This window comes from Lactuca sativa, chromosome 9, assembly GCF_002870075.4.
Source record: "Lactuca sativa cultivar Salinas chromosome 9, Lsat_Salinas_v11, whole genome shotgun sequence".
Lineage (NCBI taxonomy): Eukaryota > Viridiplantae > Streptophyta > Magnoliopsida > Asterales > Asteraceae > Lactuca > Lactuca sativa.
In genome coordinates, this window is record NC_056631.2 from 219,415,898 (window position 1) to 219,440,104 (window position 24,207).

General features: G+C 31.8%; 1 protein-coding gene across 3 annotated transcripts; it reads left to right on the forward strand.

Moving 5' to 3' along the window:
• The first annotated feature begins 3,134 nt into the window (after positions 1-3,134).
• Positions 3,135-19,693, forward strand: LOC111888232 (DExH-box ATP-dependent RNA helicase DExH7, chloroplastic). 3 transcript variants are annotated; one of them, XM_023884362.3, is made up of 33 exons: positions 3,135-3,703; positions 4,006-4,106; positions 4,230-4,420; positions 4,507-4,545; positions 4,609-4,759; positions 4,837-5,234; positions 5,325-5,543; positions 5,617-5,728; positions 5,793-5,981; positions 6,067-6,140; positions 6,233-6,355; positions 6,594-6,680; positions 6,770-6,870; positions 6,998-7,055; positions 7,155-7,220; positions 7,312-7,394; positions 7,460-7,640; positions 15,077-15,223; positions 15,311-15,412; positions 15,522-15,674; positions 15,894-15,998; positions 16,102-16,242; positions 16,332-16,421; positions 16,660-16,800; positions 16,908-17,006; positions 17,092-17,232; positions 17,305-17,375; positions 17,836-17,905; positions 17,988-18,080; positions 18,193-18,405; positions 18,703-18,795; positions 19,013-19,135; positions 19,416-19,693. In XM_023884362.3, exons 1-33 carry the CDS (start codon positions 3,150-3,152, stop codon positions 19,491-19,493), a joined length of 4,587 nt encoding a protein of 1,528 aa, XP_023740130.2. In that variant the 5' UTR covers positions 3,135-3,149; the 3' UTR covers positions 19,494-19,693. The 3 variants fall into 3 exon arrangements, 2 of the variants coding, with proteins under 2 accessions (XP_023740130.2, XP_023740129.1); XM_023884361.3 differs by having other exon boundaries at positions 3,324-3,703; positions 4,001-4,106; XR_006187124.1 differs by lacking the exons at positions 17,092-17,232; positions 17,305-17,375; positions 17,836-17,905; ... (3 more) ...; positions 19,013-19,135; positions 19,416-19,693 and having other exon boundaries at positions 16,634-16,800.
• The last annotated feature ends 4,514 nt before the right edge of the window (positions 19,694-24,207 follow it).

The following is a 24,207-nucleotide window of genomic DNA, read 5'->3' on the forward strand; positions in this document are numbered from 1 at the left end:
ATCAAACATTATTCTTTGATTTTAAAGGTAACAATATAATCATTTATATAAAGTTATTTTTAACTATTGTTATTATAAGTTATTTTAAGCTACTTATTTGAAATTTTTTAACGATTATATAAACATATTTAGGAAATATTTTAGTTAAACTGATATTACAATTTAGTTTTTTGCATTTATCACTATAATTTATCACTTTTAACTATTTACAAAATATTATTTGGTTTTTTTAGTGGAACTGAAATTTATATTTAAGTTGACACTGTAATGTTATATTTAAATTAACAATTTAAGTATTTTTTCCAAACTGTTCAAAAATTGTAGCTTTAACTGATAATGGTTTACATGCAACAACATTTTAAATCTAATAAATTAAGTATAATATGTTAAAATTTAAAGAAATAACTTTATAATAGAAGTAAATATATTATTTTAAAATTGAAATTTAGTTTATTTATGATTACACTTTAGGTTTGATATTTATTTAACTTTATTAACCAACTTACAATCATTATTAGAAAGACACTACAATTTATCACTTTTAACTATTTATAAAATAATATTTGGGTTGTTTAAGTTAAATAAAATTTATATTTAAGTTGAGCCTATAATGTTATATTTTAATTAATAATGTAAGTATTTTATACAAATTGTTAAAAAATGTATACATTTAAAATGATAATGGTTTACATCCAACAATATATTAAAACTAATAAATTAAGTATAATATTTTAAAAGTTAAAAAACATAATTTTATAAGTAGAATTAAAGATATTATTTTAATATTGAAATTTAGTTTATATATGAATACACTTTAGATTTGATATTTATTTAACCTGATTACCAAATTATAATTATTATTATAAAGAAATTGAAAAGTTATGGGAGTTTCAAATGAATGTGGTGAAAGGAAAAAAGAATGGGGGTTTCAAATGCATGAGATTCAAGAAAAAATATTAGCTTTATAAGTATGTATGATGTATGACTTAGGGAATGCACGGAATAAATATATGCAGTTTAATATGGTTATATATATTATGGTAAAATAAATAGTCAATATTTTTTTAAGTATATGATTAATTAAGAAGTTATGATTTTAAAACAAGTAAGATGTTAACATAATGCAGTTAACAACATTATCACATTATAATTGATATGGTTTAATCTATTTTGTATAGGTTGTATATAAAAGTTGTATGCAAATAAATAGAATGTACTATATTTTTTGATTTACAAATAATTTATACTAATAAATAATGCAAAATTATTATTAGTTTAAAATTGTAAATGTAATGTTTATGTATAATTAGTATTTAATGTAATTATTCGATAATTGATTAAATATAAGTTCTCATTTGTGGTCGTATGCGTTTAGTTTCTTAAGTAAACATCACATGTGTTGAATCACATTTTTTGAAAATTATTGAAAATGATTAGATAACGTACTTATTGACTGAAATGTTTGGTATTTTAAGACATCTAATTTCGTATTTTTTTCATTGTAGATTTAAGTGGAGCTTGTGAATTTTCGCCATGAAATCTCTATGCTCGAGTTTCACATTCATTTTTAAAGGTTTTAAATTTACTTTGATTCTTGGAGTTTCAGATTCTTCAAGAATTGTGGGTATACCTCTTGTTTTTGCATTTTTTTAGTAAGATTAAAACAAATATGGTTCTAAAAACTTATCTGAAATGCAAAAGTTTTAATATTCTATCTTGAGACTTTAACTCCGTGTGAGACGTCCCTAATAGACAAGACGAGACTCTGACTCTCGATCAATGACTCAACCGGAGATCCCACACAAACACATGTTAGATTGAAGGGTAAATTACACCAATAGTCCCTTGTGCACACGCCAGAAAGCGTGTTTAGTCCCTATTTTCAAAAATTAACTCGGACCGTCCCTTTTTTGGTTAAAAGTTACACGTTTCATCCCTCATCAGTTTAAATCTACGTGTTTCATCCCTTACAAGACTTGAAAAGACTATATTGCCCTTGTTTATTTTCTTTTTGATTGTTGAATTTTTTAATTATATTATATAAAAAATAATGTGGGCCTTCACCTTACACACCTTACCCCCGTTTAGCTAAATACCCTAAATCTCCCCTCCGTTTCTATATGTTTGTCTGAAAATCTCACCTCCCCGATAAAGCCAAAATCCGGCCACCGGAGGTAATCATCATCCTCTTCAGATCACTGGGGTCCTCCCCTTTACACCAACGATTTCATCCCCTGCAAGTAATCATCGCCATCTCCTCCAATCCCCCACCGTCGCCTCCAAGCCACCGCCACCTCCTCACATGTGCGCTGCCACTGTGGAGATCGATTATGGAGCTCGACGGACCACAACCATCTTATCTGTCTCTCATCCTTCTTTAATCTGAATACTCTATCTTCAAGCCTTCACCTTCATCATCTCAGATCACCACCACCTAGGGTTTCATTTCAGATCGCGATAGCCGCCTAGGGTTTGTCTCGGATCGCTCAACCTTCTTGAGCATCAAACATGATAAAATATGTGGATCTTCAGCGACTTCTTCCCTACAAGCTCCTCTTCTTGTACCTTGCATTCATGTTTGTGAAGAAGAGATCTGTTGTTGGTGATCTACAGTGGTTATGGCGAGATATGGTGGTGATGGCATTGACCGATAATGTTGTTAGTATCGCCGGTGGTGTTGTTAATTTGCCTAATTTCCATCTTAATTGTCATAATCATTTAATTAATGTCCAACACATGTAAATTGGTCATATAACTGGTTTTTTATGTATTTATATCCTTCGATCCACATAAATTCGTGTAATTTACTGTTTGCGGGAGAAAGGAGGAGAACGGGTGGTTTCCGATGGTTCTGGTGGTGCTGGTTTCCCGGAAAGGTAAAAGGAAAAGGGAAACAGAAGGGGAGGGGTGGGGTGGGGACATCTGATTTTTTTTTATTTTTTTTTATAATCTAAAACTGATAAAGTAATAAAAGAAAATGAAAAAAGAAATTATTAAGGGTAAAATAGTCATTTTATGTCAACAGGGACTAAGCGTGCAAGATAAAACAAACTCAGGGATGGTCTGAGTTAATTTTTGAAAATAGGGACTAAACACGCTTTTTGACATATGCACGAGGGACTATCGGTGTAATTTACCCTAGATTGAAAATGGAGCGCCGATACTTGAAGCCCAAAAGATACATTGTTCATCAAACCGATTTAACACGGACCAATACCGAATACATATCGAGTCCAGCACCAGCACTAAATCCGGGCTCAAGAGTCGTTATCAAGTCCATTGGGTCAGTTCGGCTCATTTTAAAGCCCGATAGGCCCATTGCTAGTTGCGTAATAGCACTAATCACGGCGAGTCCCTCCGGCGACCCCTTAACTCTCCGACGAGTTCTCTATCACACACAGACATGGCTCCGAAGAAGAAGAAGCAGCAGCAGCAGCGGAAGTCAGCTTCTTCATCGTCATCTACCTCATCCAAAAGCAAGCCTCAGGCTTCTACCGGTCCCAAACTCCAAATATCTGCAGAGAACGAAAACAGGCTGCGACGGCTTTTACTTAACTCTGGTCGTTCGACGCCGGCTCCGGTTCATGAAGATTCTAGCCTTACCAAGGCGCAGAAGGCCAAAAAACTGTACTCTGTTTATGAGAAGCTCTCTTGCGAAGGTTTCACTGATGATCATATCGAACGTGCTCTCTCTCATCTTAAGGTCTTCAACTAATCTCAGTCAACTAACTTTAAATCTCAATTGGTTACGGAGGTTTAGCAGAAAGTAGGATGTAACTACACCGAATTTAACTGCCAATACTACCAGGAATAGGAAAATGTTGAGTGAGCAACAAATTCCTTTTCAATTTTGCATTTGAAAAGAACTAGGTTTTCACTCTAGGAGCAAATGAATTTGGGAGGTTTAGCTTCGTAAAGTTTCTGATAGTGCACATTTCTCTGTTTCTTTCAACGTATCAGAAGACTAGTCTGATTTGTTCCCCTTTTATTTGTTGAAAAGGAAAGTGCTACTTTTGAGGCTGCTTTAGACTGGTTATGCTTGATTTTATCACCAAATGAGTTGCCATTGAAGTTTCGCAGTAGCAGTGCAGTCCTTCCAGATGAGGGTATGCACAAAGCGATTTATCATGTACTCTAATATATATATTTGTTGCTACTCTTGTTCTTCAAATTAGAATGCCTTAGTGAAAACAACTAATATACACTCTTGTGCTCTATTGACATAACAGGAGGTTTCGTCGGCATCATATCAACTGCACGACATGATTGGACCCCTTTGGAGGACTCATCAGTTGCAACTGAAAATGAAATGCCAGAAATATCAATCAAGAGTAAGGGGCAGAAGAAAGTTGATTCATTGGATTCTTTCCAGAAGTCTCAAGCAGATTGGATTCGTCAGTATATGGAGCAACAAGAAGAGGTACTCAATCAGGGTACTATTGCAGGACATTAACCTTATATTTTGCATGATTGCTCATGACTCATTCATCTTGCATACTATTGTAGGATGAATACGACTCTTGGGAAGATGCTGTGGTCGATAAGGTATTATTGATGGTATATATATTGGCATGTATATATCTATTTTATATTGATTTCTCTTTTTAGATCTCAGAGCCAAGAAGCTATGATTCTATCCGTGAGGAATATCATAGTGCTCGGCTACAAGCTATAGATGCCAAAGAAAAAGGGGATAAGAATGGCCAGCAGCAATCTGGTCAAATAATTCGTAAACTTAAGCAAGAGTTGGCTGATTTAGGTTAGCATGAGTTCACAATTCATGTCTTCTAACTTCATTTCTCTGTAGACATTACATTTTGTGAAAATTTTCTGCAGGTATATCTGTTGATACCTTGGCTGCAGAGTTTGAGAGTCGCTATCGTGTCATTGAGGAATCTTCTTGTGAGTCCAAAAATCTTGATGCTGGTGTATGTGAGAAAGATGGTGACACGTGTTCTTCTATTGAGCAAATAGACTTGAAAGACAACGGAGCTGTTTCAGAGAGTTGTTTGGAAGATGTCTCAACCAAGGGTATTTCGGTAAATGTTCCCAGCCATGATGGAGCTGTTGTGGATGATGACTCTGGAGATATTGAGCTTGGTGATATGTTTCTAGAAGATTCATCATCTGGTCAAGTTTTGGATGCCAGGATTGCGGAGCTGCAGAAGAAGGAGAAGATGAAGGAGTTAACTAGTGAAAAAAACTTGGAAAAGTTAGAGGGAATCTGGAAGAAGGTAACACTTGCTTCATATGTCTATTGAGAGTGTTTGTTTATATCTATATCTATTTACCTTCTTTCTTATGATGTTTGTTTACAAATACAGGGGGACCCACTAAAGATTCCTAAAGCCATTCTTCACCAGCTTTGTCAAAGATCTGGATGGGAGGCACCAAAATATAATAAAGTACAAAGCACAGGAGATGGAAGTAGTTATACAGTTAGTGTGATACGTAAAGCTAGTGGGAGGGGTAAAAGCAGGAAAGTTGGAGGACTTACTACCCTTCAACTACCTACTCCTGGAGAAACATTTGAAACTGCAGAGGTATATTTTAAAGCATGACTTTTTATTGACAAGAAAGATTGTTTGTCCACATTTCTGATATTTTCTGTTCTAGGATGCACAAAACAGGGTTGCTGCATTTGCTTTATATCAGCTCTTTCCTGATATACCTGTTCACTTGATGATGTCAGATCCATATGCCACACTTGTTTTACGATGGCTGGAAGGTAAATAAATAGGAACTTTAGAGTTGTTTATTTCTTTTACCATAATTTTTTCAAAAACCTGCAGGGGACTTATCAGGAGATGTGAAAAACAATGAAGTAGACAGAAGGGCTGGTTTTGTGGATTCTTTACTCAATACCAATGTATCTGATGCTGCTGTTTCTGTCGACTCATCTGTAAAAAATGATTCTCAAATATCTCATGTTCAAGAAGATAAAAGTTACAGATCTGGTGGTGTTAATACGAATGTTGAAAGTAAGTTTTTTTTTGTACCTTCATAATCTTACAATAAGTATAAGTTTTAACATGTGAACCCCCTTACTTTGGGTTCTTTTTGTAGGTAATCATAAACAGGTGGAGAGTTCTTATCTTAAAAAGCAACAAGAGAGCAAGAGAAAAATGAAGAAGTATGAGGTTTGTATATTTACTCTTTATGAACTCTTTTTATTAATGGAAAAAAGAAGGTAGGCGGCATTTTACATGATATATTGCCATTGTTTTTGTAGGAGATGTTAAAAGTTAGAGCTGCTCTCCCTATTGCTGAGCTGAAAGGCGAAATTTTACATCTGTTAAAAGACAATGACGTCCTTGTTATCTGTGGAGAAACAGGTTGTGGGAAAACAACTCAGGTGAAAACTAATCCTTACACCTTAATTTGTTGAAGTTAATGTAGATCCCAGACAATGTCCAAATGCGGAATTGATTTGAATTATGAACAAGAACACACACTAAAACACACAGTAATGAAGTGAGTAAATCTGGTGTGGAATGATTCTATTGGTAGAGATCTTGTTTACAAACTAGATTGAGGAAATTAATATGTCTACATATATATACAAGAGAAACATTACCTAGTATTTCATGTAGGTCCCACAATTTATCTTGGATGACATGATCGAAGGGGATCGTGGTGGTATTTGTAACATTGTGTGCACACAACCACGGAGGATAGCGGTTAGTTGACATTTTGTAATATTATTAATTTATTATTCACATAAAATATAATAATGAAATTGGGAAATGTTTGTTTTGTTCTTTTATAGGCAATTTCTGTTGCTGAAAGAGTTGCTGATGAACGATGTGAATCTTCACCAGGTTCTAAAGATTCTTTGGTTGGTTATCAAGTACGTCTTGATAGTGCAAGGTGACTAAAATATATACCACTTATTTTAATTTATCTGTCAACAAAATTTTCATTTTTAACTAGAATATTTATGTATTAAACCATCCATTCTCATACTGACACGTGGCATGATCTTTTCTGTTTCCAGACATGACAGAACAAAGCTTCTGTTTTGTACAACTGGCATTCTGTTGAGGATGATTGTGGTGCGCTTATTCTTATTCAATAGAGAATTTCAGTTAATGTTTAGGATTAGAATTATGTATTTTTTTTTATTACACAATTCTTTTAATTTCAAACTGCAGGGAAACAAAAGCTTTGCTGATATAACTCATGTCATAGTTGATGAAGTGCATGAACGTTCTCTCTTGGTGAGTTAGTGAGATTATATTTGGTATATCAATTAATTGGTGGGATTATAATTTCTTATGACTATTTTTTATAACTTTTATTTTGCAACAGGGTGATTTTCTACTAATTATTTTGAAGAATTTTATAGAGAAGCAATCTGCTCAAAGCACACAAAAGCTGAAAGTTATCCTTATGTATGTATGCTGAAACTCACAACATGTCATAAATCTTTTTATTCATAATTTAATTTGTTTTCCAGGTCAGCAACAGTCGATTCACAGCTATTTTCTCATTACTTTGGTGATTGCCCTGTTATTCATGCACAAGGCAGAACACATCCTGTAACAACTCACTTCCTTGAGGACATTCATGAAAGTATAGATTATAAGCTTGCTTCTGATTCCCTAGCTTCTTTGAGATCCAATGCACCAAAACAGAAGGTATTTTACAATTTATATATCGTTAACTAGGCGAGTGCCCGCGCATTGCGCAGGATAGGAAAAAAAAATATTTTATATTAAAAATAACTAAATTATTATTATTGACAATTAAATAATAATTTCAAAACAAATATAAAAAAATGATTTTTAATATTATCATTATGTTGAATTATATCATAAGAGATAAAATTGGAACTTGAAGTTGTGCATATACTAAAAACAAGGAGAATTTGAATTTTAAGCTGAAAACTGCATCTGTTTTACAGTCAGGGCTATAATTTATAGACAAGAATAAACATGGAAAGAGTTCTAATCTAGGCAAGCTAGCTATACAAATAATCACATTAAAAATAAAGATTCCTTTTGACAGATTTTTAGGGATCAATCATGATTCTGATTTGACTTTCCATTCCAACACTCCCCCTCAAGTTGGTGAATGTATATCCCACATTCCTAACTTGGAAACATTGCATTCGAAATCTGTTTTCAGCAATGCTTTAGTGAACATGTCAGCTTCCTGCTGCTTTGCTGGTACATAGTTGAGACTGATGGTACCATTCTCTACTTCAGTCTTGATGAAATTTCTTTCTATTCGAACATGCTTCATTCTGTCGTGTTGAATAGGATTATGGACAATTGCAATTGCGGGTTTACTATCACTATTCAACTTCATTGGACCATCAACATTTATTTTAAGATCTTCCAGCAGCCTTTTAATCCAGATTAGCTCACAAATTCCTTGAGATATTGCCCTATACTCTGCTTCAGCACTGCTTCTAGCTACCACAGTCTGTTTCTTACTTCTCCAGGTAACTATGTTTCCCCATACTTTAGTACAATAACCTGTTGTTGACTTGGCATCAGTTGAGCCTCCCCAATCTGCATCAGCAAACCCTTCAATGTTTCGTTGTTCATTTTCTTAAAAAATATTCCTTTTCCAGGTGTGCCTTTCAAATACCGTAGAATTTGTTGAACAGCTTCGTAGTGTCTTTTTGTGGGAGAATGCATATACTGGCTTACTACACTCACACTGTATGCAATATCAGGACGTGTTAGAGATAGGTAAATTAACTTACCTACAAGGCGTTGGTACTGCTCTCGATCAACTGGGAGGGTCATTATTGCTGATTTTAGATGTCCAGTTTCGCTCTTGAGGAGTACTTGCTGGTTTGCATCCAAGTTTTCCTGTTTCTTTCAAAAGATTGAGAACATATCTTCGTTGGGACACAAATATTCCTTGCTTGCTTCGAGCAATTTCCATTCCAAAGAAATATTGTAACTTTCCAAGGTCCTTAACCTTAAACATGGAATGCAACCTTCTTTTCAAGTTCTCAATCTTGTGAATATCATCCCCAGTGATGATCATATCGTCTACATACACAAGTAATATCGATTTCTTACCATCACTAGACTGTTTTATAAATAAGCTATGATCAGCTTGACTTTGCATGTACCCAAATTGCTTCATAACTGAGCTCAGTTTATTGAACCATGCGCGTGGTGACTGCTTCAAACCATACAAAGATTTTTTCAATTTACACACCTGATCCATTCCCTTATTTTCTTCAAACCCTGGAGGAAGTTTCATGTAAATGTCTTCTAGCGTTCCATTGAGGAATGCATTCTTTATGTCCAGTTGGTGTAGTTCCTAATCTAGATTAGCAGCAAGAGAGATAAGAACTCGAATGGAGTTCAATTTTGCCACGGGAGCAAACGTCTCTTCATAATCAATCCCCTAGGTCTGGGAGTACCCCTGCGCAACTAGCCCTGCTTTGTGTCTTTCAATGGTTCCATCAGCACCAACTTTAATTGAAAAAATCCATTTGCACCCAATTATCTTTCTTCCTTCAGGTGTTTTGACCACCTCCTAAGTCTTGTTTTCCTTAAGGGCATTCATTTCTTCCATGACAGCTTTCTTCCACTTCGAATCAAGTAGGGCCTCATGGATACTTGTAGGAATCACTTCTTTATCCACCTGTGAGAGAAAGGCCTTGTATTTTGAAGATAACTTACTGTATGAAAGATGCCCTGAAATCGGGTATCTACAAGATCGAACCCCTTTCCGAATAGCAATAGGGACATCAAGATCATCAGGATCATGTGTTTGAGCTTCTTCTGGAGCAGATGTTTCAAGAGATGATGATTGGCAATTACCAGGTCGTGGCCTTCTGGAGTATACTTTGAATGTGGGTTGTTGTGGTTCTTCCCCTTGACCAGGATCCTCAATGGTTGGTGGTGTTGAAGATAACATAAGGGATGTAGAAATAGGATCGGACAATGACACAGGAAGGGAAATTGAGGGATCCCAATGGATTTCTTCACTAAGGTTTGCCCCCTGAAGAGATGTAGTGGGATAAAAACTTTGTGTTTCAAAAAATGTGACATCACAAGTTACAAACATCCTTTTTGAAGATGGACAATAACACTTATATCCTTTTTTAGCTGACGAGTATCCCAAAAAATGCATTTGATAGCTTTAAGATCTAATTTCCCTCGAGATGGACTTGTATTGTAAACATAGGCTTTACACCCAAAGACACGTGGCGAAAGCGAGTTTAGAACTCTGAGTTTAGGGAAACATTTTTGAAGACATTGTATTGGGGTTGAAAAATCAAGAAGTTTTGAAAGAAAGCCTATTAATTAAATAGGCAGCAGTAAGCACAGCTTCACCCCAGAAAGAGTGAGGGACATGACAGTTTATCATGATAGCCCTAGACATTTCAAGAAGATGACGGTTTTTTCTCTCAGCCACTCCATTTTGCTGTGGAGTTTTGGTACAAGAAGATTGGTGGAGAATACCATGTTCAGTTAGATAAGCTTTGAGATCATTAGCAAAATACTCTCCGCCATTATCAGATCGAAGGACACGGATTCTGGATTGGAACACATTTTCTACATGCTTGTGGAATTTTTTAAAAACTTCACCACAATCAGATTTGTTTTTTAACAGATACACCCAACAAGCACGTGTATGGTCATCGATGAATGTGATGAACCATCGGGATCCATTTATGTTAAGAGTACGGGATGGGCCCCATATATCACTATGAACAATACTGAATGGTTGGGATGGTTGATATGCATGGCTTGGGTATGTATTTCTGGTTTGTTTAGCAAGAACACAACTTTCACATTGAAACCCAGAACAATCTTTATTGATGAATAAATTTGGATTCAAACGACGCAAGTAATCAAAACTAGGATGTCCTAAACGTTGATGCCATAACAAAACATTAGACTTAGAAGTAACAGAAAGAGAAAGGTGTTTAGGGTAATGCGACATGGATGAAGAGCCTGTGAAGTAGTAGAGACCGTTGTATTCTTTAGCAATGCCAATCATCTTCCCCGAAGACTGCTCCTGAAATTCACAATGTGTAGGGAAACAAGTTACTATACAATTTTGATCTTTAATAAGTTTAATGACTAACATTAAATTAAACCGGAGATTTGGCACATATAAAACTGAATTTAGTTTTAAATCATCATAGATAGCATTCCCTATTCCGGTAACACGAGACTTTTCCATCAGCAACTGTTACAGTAATGTAATTGGTGCTTGGTTTAAAGTCTTTTAGTAAATTCTTACTCCCGGTCATATGGTCAGAAGCACCAGTATCAACAATCCATGCTTCAAATGATCAATTTTTTTACAGAAAAGAAGGTATTTGTTTACCTTGTTGTGCCCCATTACCTAATGGAGTGGAGGATGAACTGGTGGATTGTAAGAGTGACCTGAGTACTTCCATTTGATCTGCTGTAAAAGGGCTGGGAGAGGAACTATTTTCTTGTGAAGTCTTTGCAACATGTGCAGATGTTGTTTTGGATTGTACCCTTCGAGGAGTCCAGTTTGCGGGCTTTCCGTGAAGGCCCCAACATTGGTCTTTTGTATGATACGACTTCTTGCAGTGTTCACACCAGACTTTGGCGTTTGAAGACTTAGAATTCTTTTGTCCTTTTGATCTATAGGCAGCAAGGGCAGAACCTTCAACATCGATACTTGTTGGGGTATGTAGCATCACCTTCTTGCGACTTTCTTCTCGTCGAACTTCTGCAAATACTTCTCGAAGAGAGGGAAGTGGTTTGGTGCCAAGGATTCTGCCCCTAACCTCGTCTAGTTCTTTGTTGAGACCTTGAAGGAAATCAAAGATTCTATCTTTTTCAAGCATTTTTGCATGAAGAGTACCGTTTTGAGGACATGACCAATTTATGTTGTAAAACACATCCATCTCCTGCCACAGTTCTGTTAGAACATTGTAGTATTCAGTAACCGATCGTCCTCCTTGGTTGGTACTTCGAAAAGCTGAACGAATCTCAAAACACTGTGAGGTGTTTTCAAGATCGGAATACATCTCTTGGACAGCTTTCCAGATTTCATGAGCTGTGTTATAATAGAGATAGGTTCTTCCGATATTCGGGTTCATAGAATTAACCAACCACGCCATAACAATGGAGTTTTCTGCCTCCCATACTTTGTAGTGAACATCCTTTTTGTCCGGGGCTTCAGTTTCACCGGTAAGGTATCCGGTCTTCCCTTTCCCTTTGATGACAAGAAGAACCGATTGAAACCATTCACGGAAATTCAATCCATTAAGTTTATGTTGGGTAATTTGAAGAGAGGGATTGATATCAGATGGTGGAAAAAGAGATGAGTTTGGGTTTGAAGATTCAACAGAGCCCGACATTATGGTGGTAAAAAAAATCAAGAATAAGATGATCACAAATGGTTATTTGGCAGCAACAACTTTAGCCGGCAGAAGTTGCACAACTCTGATACCATGAAAACAAGGAGAATTTGAATTTTAAGCTGAAAACTGCATCTGTATTACAGTCAGGGCTACAATGTATAGACAAGAATAAACATGGAAAGAGCTCTAATCTAGGCAAGCTAGCTATACAAATAATCACATTAAAAATAAAGATTCCCTTTGACAGATTTTTAGGGATCAATCATGATTCTGATTTGACTTTCCATTCCAACATATACAAAGTTATGTGGTTAAAATAGAAAAAAATTATAAGTTTTTTATAAATAAATAAATCATTATTGTTATCTATTAAATAATAATTTCATATTAAATTAAAATGTTTATATTAAATATTATCATTATGTAGAACATACGATAATAGAGACAACTTTTTATATATCTTAAATATTATCATTATGTATAACATATGATAATCTAGACATCTTTTTATCTTAAATAGTAAATTTGAATTTTTTTTTATATAAATAATATTATTATAATTATGTAGAACATATGATAATAGCGACGTCTTTTCTAAGGTTATAACTTAAAGTTGTATTACATACATGGTTGTAAAAGTTGGCTAACACAACCAAATACTTGGGATGTTACTTAAATTCGGCCTCCAATAGAAGCGAGTTTGCCTATTAATCAAACTCGATCCAAATCTAAAAAATCTAGTCCAAAATAATTTTCGAAATTCTGAAACTTAATTGGTCACTTGTCAACAAAGACAATTTCACCAAAGAAAAAGTTTGTTTATATTTAGTTTCATGATTCAAAAGGTCATTATAAAATGAATTCATTTATAAAATATAATCGAGTATATATTTCGTGCTTTTGAATTTTTCAAACAATTATAATTTTATATTTAGATAGATTTTTGTTATATTTATATAACATTATGTAACTTATTTATAATATTGTTAGAAACAATTTGAATAATCATGAGATTTTCAAATGTATATGGTGAAAGGAAAATGCTTCATTTATCGGTTCAAATTGATCAAATTTAGAATCTCGGTTTGTATATATTTCGTGTTTTTGAATCAAATTCAATTTTCAAATAATTATTAATTTTATGTTTAGGTAACTTATTTATAATATTATTATGAACAATTTGAAAAAATCATGGGAGTTTCAAGTATATGTGGTGAAAGGAAAATGTTTCCTTTATCGGTCCAAATTGATTAAACCCATACCGATTCAACTCAATATACCTAACTACATAACGGTTTTTCAACTTAAACTCGGTTTGAACCTGAACAAATCATGTTCAAAACCATTTTCAGAATTCGAAAACTTAACTGGGCAATTTCCAATAAAGACAATATCACCAAAAAATACCCTCAACATCCTAAAAAGGTAGGCGTAAGGAAATTCCCATGGTTTGATCCCTTTGAAACATTTCACAATCTTTCCTATTTATAGAAGAAGAAACGTTCTCTTGTTTACTCTTGTGGGATGAAGACATTATAATAAAACACACATTCTTGTTTATAAAACATTATTTCACTTATTTAATAAAACATCCTTTCTCTTGTTTACACTTTCTTTATTGTTCAATAGTTTCATTTTTCTATAATCTCGTAAGTTGCTATCCAAAAAAGTAAGTTTTTATAATTAACTTTTTGATAAATTCTAAAATCATAAATTTAGTTAGGTACTTAATATAGAAAGTTTGTTTGTATGTATTTTCATGATTCAAAAGTTCACTATAAAATGAATTCATTTATAAAATATAATCGAGTATATATTTCGTGTTTTTGAATTAGAGTGATTTTCCAAAAAATTATAATTTTATGTTTAGGTTGATGTTTTTTTATATTTATATAACATTATGTAACTTATTTATAATATCATTAGAAACAATTTGAAAAATCATGGGAGTTTCAAATGTATGTGGTGAAAGAAAAATGCTTTATTTATCGGTCCAAATTAATCAAACTCGGAGCGATTCAACTCAATATACCAAACTACATAACTTTTTTCTAGTGAAACCCGGTATATGTATTTCGTGTTTTTGAATCAAAGTGATTTTTCAAACAGTTATAATTTTAGGTCTAGATAGATGTTTTTTTTTTGTTTTTTTTTTTATTTATTTATATAACATTATGTAAATTATTTATAATATTATTAGAAATAATTTGAAAATTCATGAGAGTTTCAAATGTATGTGGTGAAAGGAAAATGATTCATTTATCGGTCCAAATTGATCCAGTTTTGATTCAACTCAATATACCAAACTATATAATTTTTGTTCTACTGAAACATGGTTTGAACCTGAAAAAATCCGGTTCAATACCATTTTTGGAATTCTAAAACTTAACTGGACACTTGTCAATATAGACAATCTCACCAAATAATACCCTCAAAATCCTACAAATGTAGGCATAAAGAAGTTTTCATGGTTTGGTCCCTTTGAAACATTTCACAACCTTTCCTATTTATAGAAAAGGAAACGTTCTATTGTTTACTCTCACTATCGATGTGGGATGAAGACATTGTAATAAAACATCCTTTCTTGTTTATAGAACATTATTTAACTTATTTATATTTTTATTGTTAAGAAATTGAAAAGTCATGGGAGTTTCAATTGAATGTTGTAAAAGAAAAAATGCTTCCTTTATAAGTATATATAGATATAGATATATAATATATTATAATTATATATTGTTTTCTTGACTTTAGGGTGCTGCTGTTGACAACCATAGGGGAAAGAAGAATCTAGTCTTATCTGGATGGGGTGATGACTCTGTTTTATCTGAAGGCTATATAAATCCATATTATGTTTCAGAAAATTATCAAACATACAGTGAGCAAACTCAGCAAAATCTGGTAAATGATCTTACAGTAAATTGTAAAAAAGAAACACAACACACTTTTCAAGTTTGCCTTTTACAAATTCAGTAACTTTTTGAACAGAGAAAGCTGAATGAAGATGTTATTGATTACGATCTTCTCGAGGACCTGATTTGTCACATTGATAAAACTTACCCTGAGGGTGCAATACTGGTCTTTCTACCAGTAAGTTTATATAATGATCTTATATTCTATATTTTTTAAAATTTTCTGTATGATAATTTATATACAAGTATAAGAATAAGATAAATCTGTTTGTTGCAACTTGCAACAGGGAGTTTCTGAAATTCACACATTGCTTGACAAGTTAGCTGCTTCTTACCAATTCCGTGGTGTAGCATCGGAATGGCTTCTACCATTACATTCAAACATTGCAGCATCTGAGCAGAAAAAAGTGTTTCAAAGGCCTCCTGATGATATTCGTAAGGTAAATTACACCATAAGTTTCTTTCTTTTGTCCTTATCAAAGGGCATTTTCGTCTTTTACTATATATTGTAAAACATATTTATTAGAGTTGTTCAACTTGGAATTAGTAACATCCTTTCGGTGTGTTGTTAGTACTTTTGCTTATTTTATCCAACATCTATCTTCGGTTTCTAATTAAATTATTCCTTAACATTTTAAAATGTTGTTTTTATATTTCAGGTAATAATAGCCACAAATATTGCAGAAACTAGTATCACAATAGACGATGTAGTCTATGTCATCGACTGTGGCAAACATAAAGAGAATCGTTACAATCCACGCAAGGTTTGTTGATTCATCACATAATCATTAATCATATAATAAATTATGTACATACAATTTATTAATTATTGTAGAAAATGTTTTTGTGTTTTTATGATGTCATTAGAAACTGTCAAGTATGGTTGAAGATTGGATCTCTAGAGCTAATGCAAGACAAAGAAGGGGAAGAGCTGGACGCGTAAAACCAGGAATTTGTTTTTGCTTGTATACACGTTACAGATTTGAAAAGTTTATGCGCCCATTTCAGGTATCTTTATTATTATAGTTATGGTTATATTTATGCTTTTTTTTGTGGGACCCACTTTAATTTAATATGGTTGTTTTTCTTGTTTGAAGCTTCCGGAGATGCTGCGGATGCCATTGGTGGAATTGTGTCTACAAATTAAATTACTTTCTCTTGGTCCAATTATGCCATTCTTACAAAAGGTAATTTCATACATATACGTAGTATTAGGAGTTTTTTTTTTCTTGATAATCATGTTTAAAAATGTGAATATCTTTATAAAATATTTGACTTTGAATTACATACATCTCAACAAATAAATAAAATAGGCGATAGTTATTTTTGAAAATAAACTGTGAGTTATAACAGTTATTAAATAAACAGTCATTTGCTATTTACCATTATTTTTATACAGAAGGGTAAAATGGTCATTATTTTTAGGCTCTTGAACCTCCAACAGAAGAAGCCATTACTTCAGCTATTTCATTGTTATATGAGGTTGGTGCTGTTGAAGGTGATGAAGAATTGACACCTCTTGGGTATCATTTAGCAAAACTCCCTGTTGATGTGTTAATTGGAAAGGTATGCATGCAGTTGCACTCTTACTTTCTAATATTTTTCCTATCTTCTGTAATCGAATTTATTTACATTAAACATAATATGCATTCTTGATGTTTCTTTCAATACAGATGATGTTATATGGTGGAATATTCGGTTGCTTATCACCAATCCTCTCTATCTCAGCGTTTTTAAGCTACAAATCACCCTTTGTATACCCAAAGGACGAGGTCTTTACTTCTTTCTTTATCATTCAAAACACTCTTTATCTTTTTCTTGAACGAAAAATAATAAAATAAAATATTTAAACTTCAGAGACATGCTGTTGAGAGAGCAAAGTTGGCTCTGATGACTGATAAGGTAGGTGGTACAAATGATCCGGATAATGGGAATCGCCAGTCTGACCATTTGGTGATGATGATCGCGTATAAAAAATGGGACAAAATTTTACATGAGGTCAGTTCTTTTTTTTTTTAATAATTATTTAAAAATCCTGAAATGTTCATCTTACTAGTTCTCTTTTTGCAGAATGGAGCTAATGCTGCAGAACGATTCTGCAAATCACATTTTTTAAGCAGCTCTGTTATGTACATGATAAGGTTTGGCATATTGTACATTTGTACTCAGGGTTTTTTTTTTTTTTTCCTCGTGAGTCCTATATGGCTATAGTGGCTGAATGGGTAACAATGTCTGTCTGGATAAAGTGTTTTATGCATAAAGTCTATTTCTTTTATAGACCTAATGAATTGTCTTAATGAGAGACTAAACGATCATTTTATTCTTACATTCCAAAAAAAGCAAATTTAAGGAGTTGGGAGGATAAACGAAGGTCAAATAGGTAAAGGGTTAATGTCTTAATATATTAAGTCAGTTTTTTTTTTCTTTGGGCTTAACTCATTAAGTCATTATGTTTGGATTGAGTAAAAAAGAAACAGCCATGTATATATTTCATGATTAAGTGCTTAAACCATTAACCTCCTTAAGTGGGAAAAAAACCAGTTAGAGTCTTTACTTCATAACTTGCCCTAATTTTCTAACTTATACACCTACATGATATAGGGATATGAGGGTGCAATTTGGAACATTGTTGGCAGACATTGGTCTCATTGACCTCCCAAAAAATTATCAGGTAACTTCATTCATATTTTTTAAAATAACTTATATATATGCATATATTATTATTTATAATTGGGTGTATACTCTTTTGTCAGATTGGGGGTAAATGGAAAGAGAAACTCGACTCTTGGTTTTCAGATACTTCACAAACATTCAATGTTTATTCAGATCACTCTCCACTTGTGAAGGTAATTTTTCTATTCGTTTTTCTTATCACTAATAGAAGGGTATAAAAGTAAAAATTCAGGGGCAGTGTTTATTTTTTTTATTTAAAAAATATATGTATATATGTGTATGCAGGCGTTGCTTTGTGCTGGTTTATATCCTAATGTAGCTGCTACAGAACAAGGTATCTCTGAGAAATCTTTGGGTACCCTTAGACAGTCTGTGGGTCCCACAACTGATGACTCAAATGTATGGTTTGATGGAAGAAGGGTAGTCCATGTTCACCCTTCTTCTGTTAATAGCAACTCAAAGAAATTTCAGTACCCATTTCTTGTTTTCCTTGAAAAGGTATGTATGTCTCCATTGTTCCTGTTCGTCTTTTGGCTAAATGTTAGAAATAGCAACATACTTTCATTTATTTTTGTTATTTATAACATCTTGCTTTCATTTCATTCTATTACAACATTGTACTTTGAAAAATGCATAACCCAATTATACCATTATACTTTCCAAAAAAAAACTTTTTATTGTCATATTATACTTTGAAAAACCTACCCAATTATGTATTAGGAAGAAATGAAAGCAAAGAATAAACAAAAAAAATTCTTTTTATCCTATATTTGATTTTTTTTTTAATATTTGTAGGTTGAGACAACCAAGGTATTTCTTCGAGATACAACCATCACTTCCCCCTACTCTATTTTGCTGTTTGGTGGCTCTATGAATATTCAACACCAGGTATAAAACAAGGGTATTTTGGTCTTTTCACTAAAAAAATGAAATTCAATTCCTTCCACCCTCCCACCCCAGGAATTCAATGGTGAAATCCATCCATCAACCGTAATTTTTCATGAATTCCAATGGAATTGAAACACACCACGGAATAGAATCATGAATTCCATTCCGGCTTTTATAATTTGATTCCAGTTAATTAATTACATTTGCTATTTTGCAGACTGGTGTTGTAACCATAGACGGTTGGTTAAAAATGGCTGCACCAGCTCAAACTGCAGTCCTCTTCAAGGAACTTCGGCTAACCCTTCATGCAATTCTGAAGGAGCTAATTAGGAACCCACAGGTGTCATTTCTTTAAAGTAAATTACATTATTAGTCCCTGAGTGTTAACTGATTTTTTCAAATCTTAGTAGTCCCAAAAACTTTTCTTTGGTCCTTATTTGAGGCTTTTGTAACAGTTCCCAAACATAGTCATTTTATGTTGCAAAAACCTCAAATAAGGATCAAAACTGTGAAAATCAGCTACTCAGGGACCAAAAATGTAATCTACTTTTTTTCTTTATTTTTGCTTCTAATTTATGGTTACTTTATCTGATTAGATTATTTGTGTTGTTATTTTGCAGACTGGGAATATTGCTGAAAATAGTGTCATCCAGTCTATAGTTCATTTACTATTAGAAGAAGATAAACCAAAAACTTGATATGCTAAAATCTCTCATTCAAATGCTTTTTAAAAACCAACCAATTGCTAGCTTACACATGGCGTTTAAAGATATTAGCCTCTTGGTATAGATTCATGCTAATTAGCTTTTGACATTGAATGATGATAATTAATACGTACATGTACAACTTCACAATTTTGTGTTTAAAGAGAAAAAGAATAAAGTCCATGTGTAAATTAGTTTCTTTGTACTTGATATATATATATATATATATATATATATATAGGTTCATTTGTTTAAACTAAGTATAGTGTTATCGTATTCATAAATGTGGGCCAAGAATTTGTTAACCGTATTCTATAAGAAATAATGTATTTTTTGTTTTTATTCTTCAATTGATTGTTCAAGAATTTGTTATTCTACAAGAAGTTCAAGAATTTATGGTTCAAGAATATTTTTATGTTTGAGTAAATAATTAAATAAATAAACATATTCTGTCAGAATGACCGAATTAAAATAGTTATAATTCATAAAATTGGATTTTTAAAATTAATAGAATCTATGATCCCTTAAAATATGCAGTTTTCCTTTATTAAATCTATTTTAATTCAATAATATATATTAATCACTTTTTTAAAATAAAGAAAATTGATTGGCCATAGTTATGAATACAATAACATAATAATTACTTTGAATAGAATAATCTAGGCCTATATATATATATATATATATATATATATATATATATATATATATATATATATATATATATATATATATATATATATATATATATATATATATATATATATATATATAGAAAAGTTTTTAGGGTGGTTATGCATGATATATTTACTTCAAATTTATTTAATTTTGGTTTAGTATCCTATAAGAAATTTATAAGTTTTAATAAGCATGATTCAGAGACAAGATCAGTGATTGGTTGGATTAGCGTAAAGCGCGCAGATAAGGACGTAAGTCGCGGTGCCGGACCACAATCATCGTCGGGACGGTTCCCCTCTGCTCACCATTATTAAAACAAGTAAGTTTTCTTATAGAATTTTAAAACAAAATTAATTAAATATGAGTAAATTTTCAGGCATACTATCTAAAAAATATATTCCTGGTAAAAATATCAACAATGAACAAGATAATGATGATAATCAAATAAATTCTATTGAAGAAACCGTTAATAACATAGAACAAAGTTTGAATAATTGGACAATACCTAAAACTAATATTAATACAATATATAGAATATGAACTTTTGATTATTTTCAAGGTTATTCTATTAAAATGACAGAACAAACTTTGTCTATTGGTCAAAACCAACAAAATTTACATTTGTTATCATCACGATCTATTTTAGAGCATAGAACGAAATATAAATTTTTACATGTCGGTTTAGTCCAAATTGCTATCAAGCCTCTATTTAGAATTGGAATAGATGCCCCTGTTCTCCTTATTCTAAGAGACAAAAGACATAAAGGTTTTCAAAATTCTATTTTAGCTATGGCTGAAACGAATATTGCTAACGGACCTATTTATTTCAATTGTTATCCAAATTTCTCTGTAAGATTATTTGATAAAAATATTTTAGATACTTTGGTTTTAACTATAGAAACAAAAAATTTAGAATTTAAAGATGATACAAAGCCTTTAGCAATAATTTATCGTGTTTGTTACAAAACTATAACAACTACACTTGAACCAAAAACACGTTTATTATCAAGTCCTAGAAATGAAACAATTATTTTTGAAGCAAATACTAACCATACCAAAGTTCATACACCGAAAAGATTAAAATGGTCTGATATAACTCAATCATGTAATTGGAACTTACAAAATGTTATTGATCTAAAACCATTAGACTCTTCAAAACAAATCTCAAATATTATTGAATATAATGATGGTTCTGTAGATATAAAATTTTCTTCCTTAAATATTTCATCATCCAGATTATCAACTTCTTTTATCCCAGAAACATGCTCTTCAAAATCTTCGTTATTAAAGTCGAGATCTTTAAAACTAAAAATTGTTGACTGTACTAATTCTATTCCCAAACCATTATATCAAGATGATCAAAATAGTGAAAATAGTCTTCCTAGTCCTACTAAATCAGATTTTATTGATGAACTTCAAAATTTTAAACAACAATTATGAGTTCTAAAATACAAATTAATTGTTCAGAAAATAATAAGCTTTGGGCTAATATGTTAAAAAGGCATTGGAAGATAAATTCTAATATATGCAAAACCATTCAACATTTAGAACAAACTATAACTCATGAAAATTATAATTTATACAAAATACCTCCATATACTAATAAATATAATAAACAAATAGAAAAAATTTCTAGGCTAAAGATAGGCATAAAAAAATACGAAAAATCAAGAAGTCATAATTTAGAATCGATAAAGCATATTCTTCAATCCTAACAAAAACAACCTGTTAAAATGAATTTCTCGAATTTAGAATATCAAGTTGATTTTGATTACTTAAAAGATATTGAGTATTATAAAGATTATAACCATAAAAAAAGAGTTTGGCACGAAGAAAATTTTTCATACTACTTAAGATTTCTCCATTTAGGCCTTTGGGAAAATTATGTTTTATCAAATAAAATTCATTCTCCTTTTTTTCAATGGTTTGAATTAATTTATGCCCCTAAACATAAAATAAATTACACATTTAAAAAGTGATTCTATCACTCCCATTTTTGAGAAAAAATATAAAGATATTATTTCTAATAAAGAAATTATTGCTAATTTTCCACCAAAAGGAGAAATTATTATTAACGATATGTTTATTGCAACTCCTTTAGTTCAAGCCCCAAACTAATTAACTACTGAAAAGGGTCTTCAAAAAATTATTTACCAAAATAATTATGCAAATGAAACCTTATCTAGTATTACCGATCATTTAGTTAAAATTGAAGAAAAAAATTTCAAAAATAAAAACGTTAACAAGCATGATATGACAAGCACTAGTAATTTAAGTTTTTTTCCTTGCCAAATCGATGGTAATTTTAATCTAGGAAATACAGATTTAATTAACGAATTAGAAAAAAGACTTTCAAAACTTCATATCTCAAACACTAATAATATTAATACTCTTACGAATGAAGAATCTGAAAATAGTGATATTAATAGTGAAACAAATTTTGAAACTCTTGCTCAATAATTTGATACAAATGATGACATTAATCAACTCACTAATGACTTTTCAAAACTTAATAAAATTCATCAATCAAAGCAAAGCACTTTCGGAAAAAATCCAAAACCAACCATAAGAAATTATTGGAATAGACCCTCTCTTCCAGATGTTCAACTTGAAGAACGAACTTTTCAATTTGATCGTTCTCAATATGATGGTAATTCTGTTTATGAATGGAATATTGATGGCCATTCTGAACATCAAATTATGAATATTGTACAAGAAATGACTATGGCTGCTAATGCTTATAAAGCTCATAATAATACTCAACTCCAAATTGTTAATATTATTACTTCTGGTTTTACTGGCAGTCTTAAAGGCTGGTGGGATTTCTATATTTCACAAGAAGAAAAATATTATATTTTATCTGCTAAGAAAACTATTATAAAACAAGAAAATAATCAACAAATACAAACGTTTGAAGATGATATGGTTAACACTTTAATTTTTGCTATTATTAAAAACTTTGTAGGAGATCCTACTACTTTTCAAGAAAAAACTTCAGAAATTTTAATGAATTTACATTGTAGAAAACTTACTGATTTTAGATGGTATAAAGATAATTATCTTGTTAAAGTTTTTTCAAGACCTGATTGTAAAGAGTCCTATTGGAAAGAACGTTTTATTGCTGGCCTTCCAAAACTCTTTGCGGAAAGAGTTAGACAAAAATTAAGAGAAAATTTTAATAATACCATCCCTTATCAAAATTTAACTTATGGAGATTTAATAAACTATATTAATAAAGAGGGATTAGCAGTTTGTGCTGATCTTAGGTTTAAAGAAAAACTCAAAAAAGATAGAATTAACAGTAAAAATGAATTGGGAAATTTTTGCCAACAATATGGTTATCAGCCCTTGAATGGTCCGTCTACTTCAAAATCTAAAGTATTTAAGAAAAGATCTTCAAAATATTTCAGGAAAAAGAAATATAATCTTCCAGAAAATTATAAAAAGAGCAAAGATTACGCTTCAAAATCTAAAAAACCTTATAGACTAAATTATAAAAAATCTAAATGAAAATCAAAATATATTATTATTTGTCATAAATGTGGGCGTACTGGTCATACAGTTAATAATTGTTATGCTAAGACAAAAATAAATGAGTTAAATGTTTCTGAAGACTTGAAAGAACAAATAAGAAAAATTATTTTAAATACTGATTCAGATTCCGATGAAAGTATTTCTGACTTTCAAACAAATGATTTAAATATTCTCGAAAATACTACTTCAAGTTCTGAAGATTCTGATATTTGCGAGTGTATTGGTAAATGTCACTGTAACAATTTAATCAATGTAATTACTAGTAGCTCCATTAATGTTCTTTCACAAGATGATAAAGATCTTTTAAACTCTCTTGATTCTATAAAAGATAAAAATATCCAAGAATTGCTAATAAAACAGATGCTTAATAAAACTAATAACATAACTCCTGCTAATAATGAAAATTTTAATTTAAAAAATATATACGAAAGATTTACTGAAGCAAAACCAATTTCTATGCAAGAACTTCAAGAAGAATTAAAAATAGTAAAACAAG

Coding starts and splice junctions, on each gene's coding strand:
- LOC111888232 (XM_023884362.3), top strand. CDS start 3,150: ATGGAGCGCCGATACTTGAAGCCCAAAAGATACATTGTTCATCAAACC. Junction 7,395..7,459: donor AAGCTGAAAGTTATCCTTAT/GTATGTATGCTG, acceptor TTTGTTTTCCAG/GTCAGCAACAGTCGATTCAC. Junction 16,422..16,659: donor TTATGCCATTCTTACAAAAG/GTAATTTCATAC, acceptor CATTATTTTTAG/GCTCTTGAACCTCCAACAGA.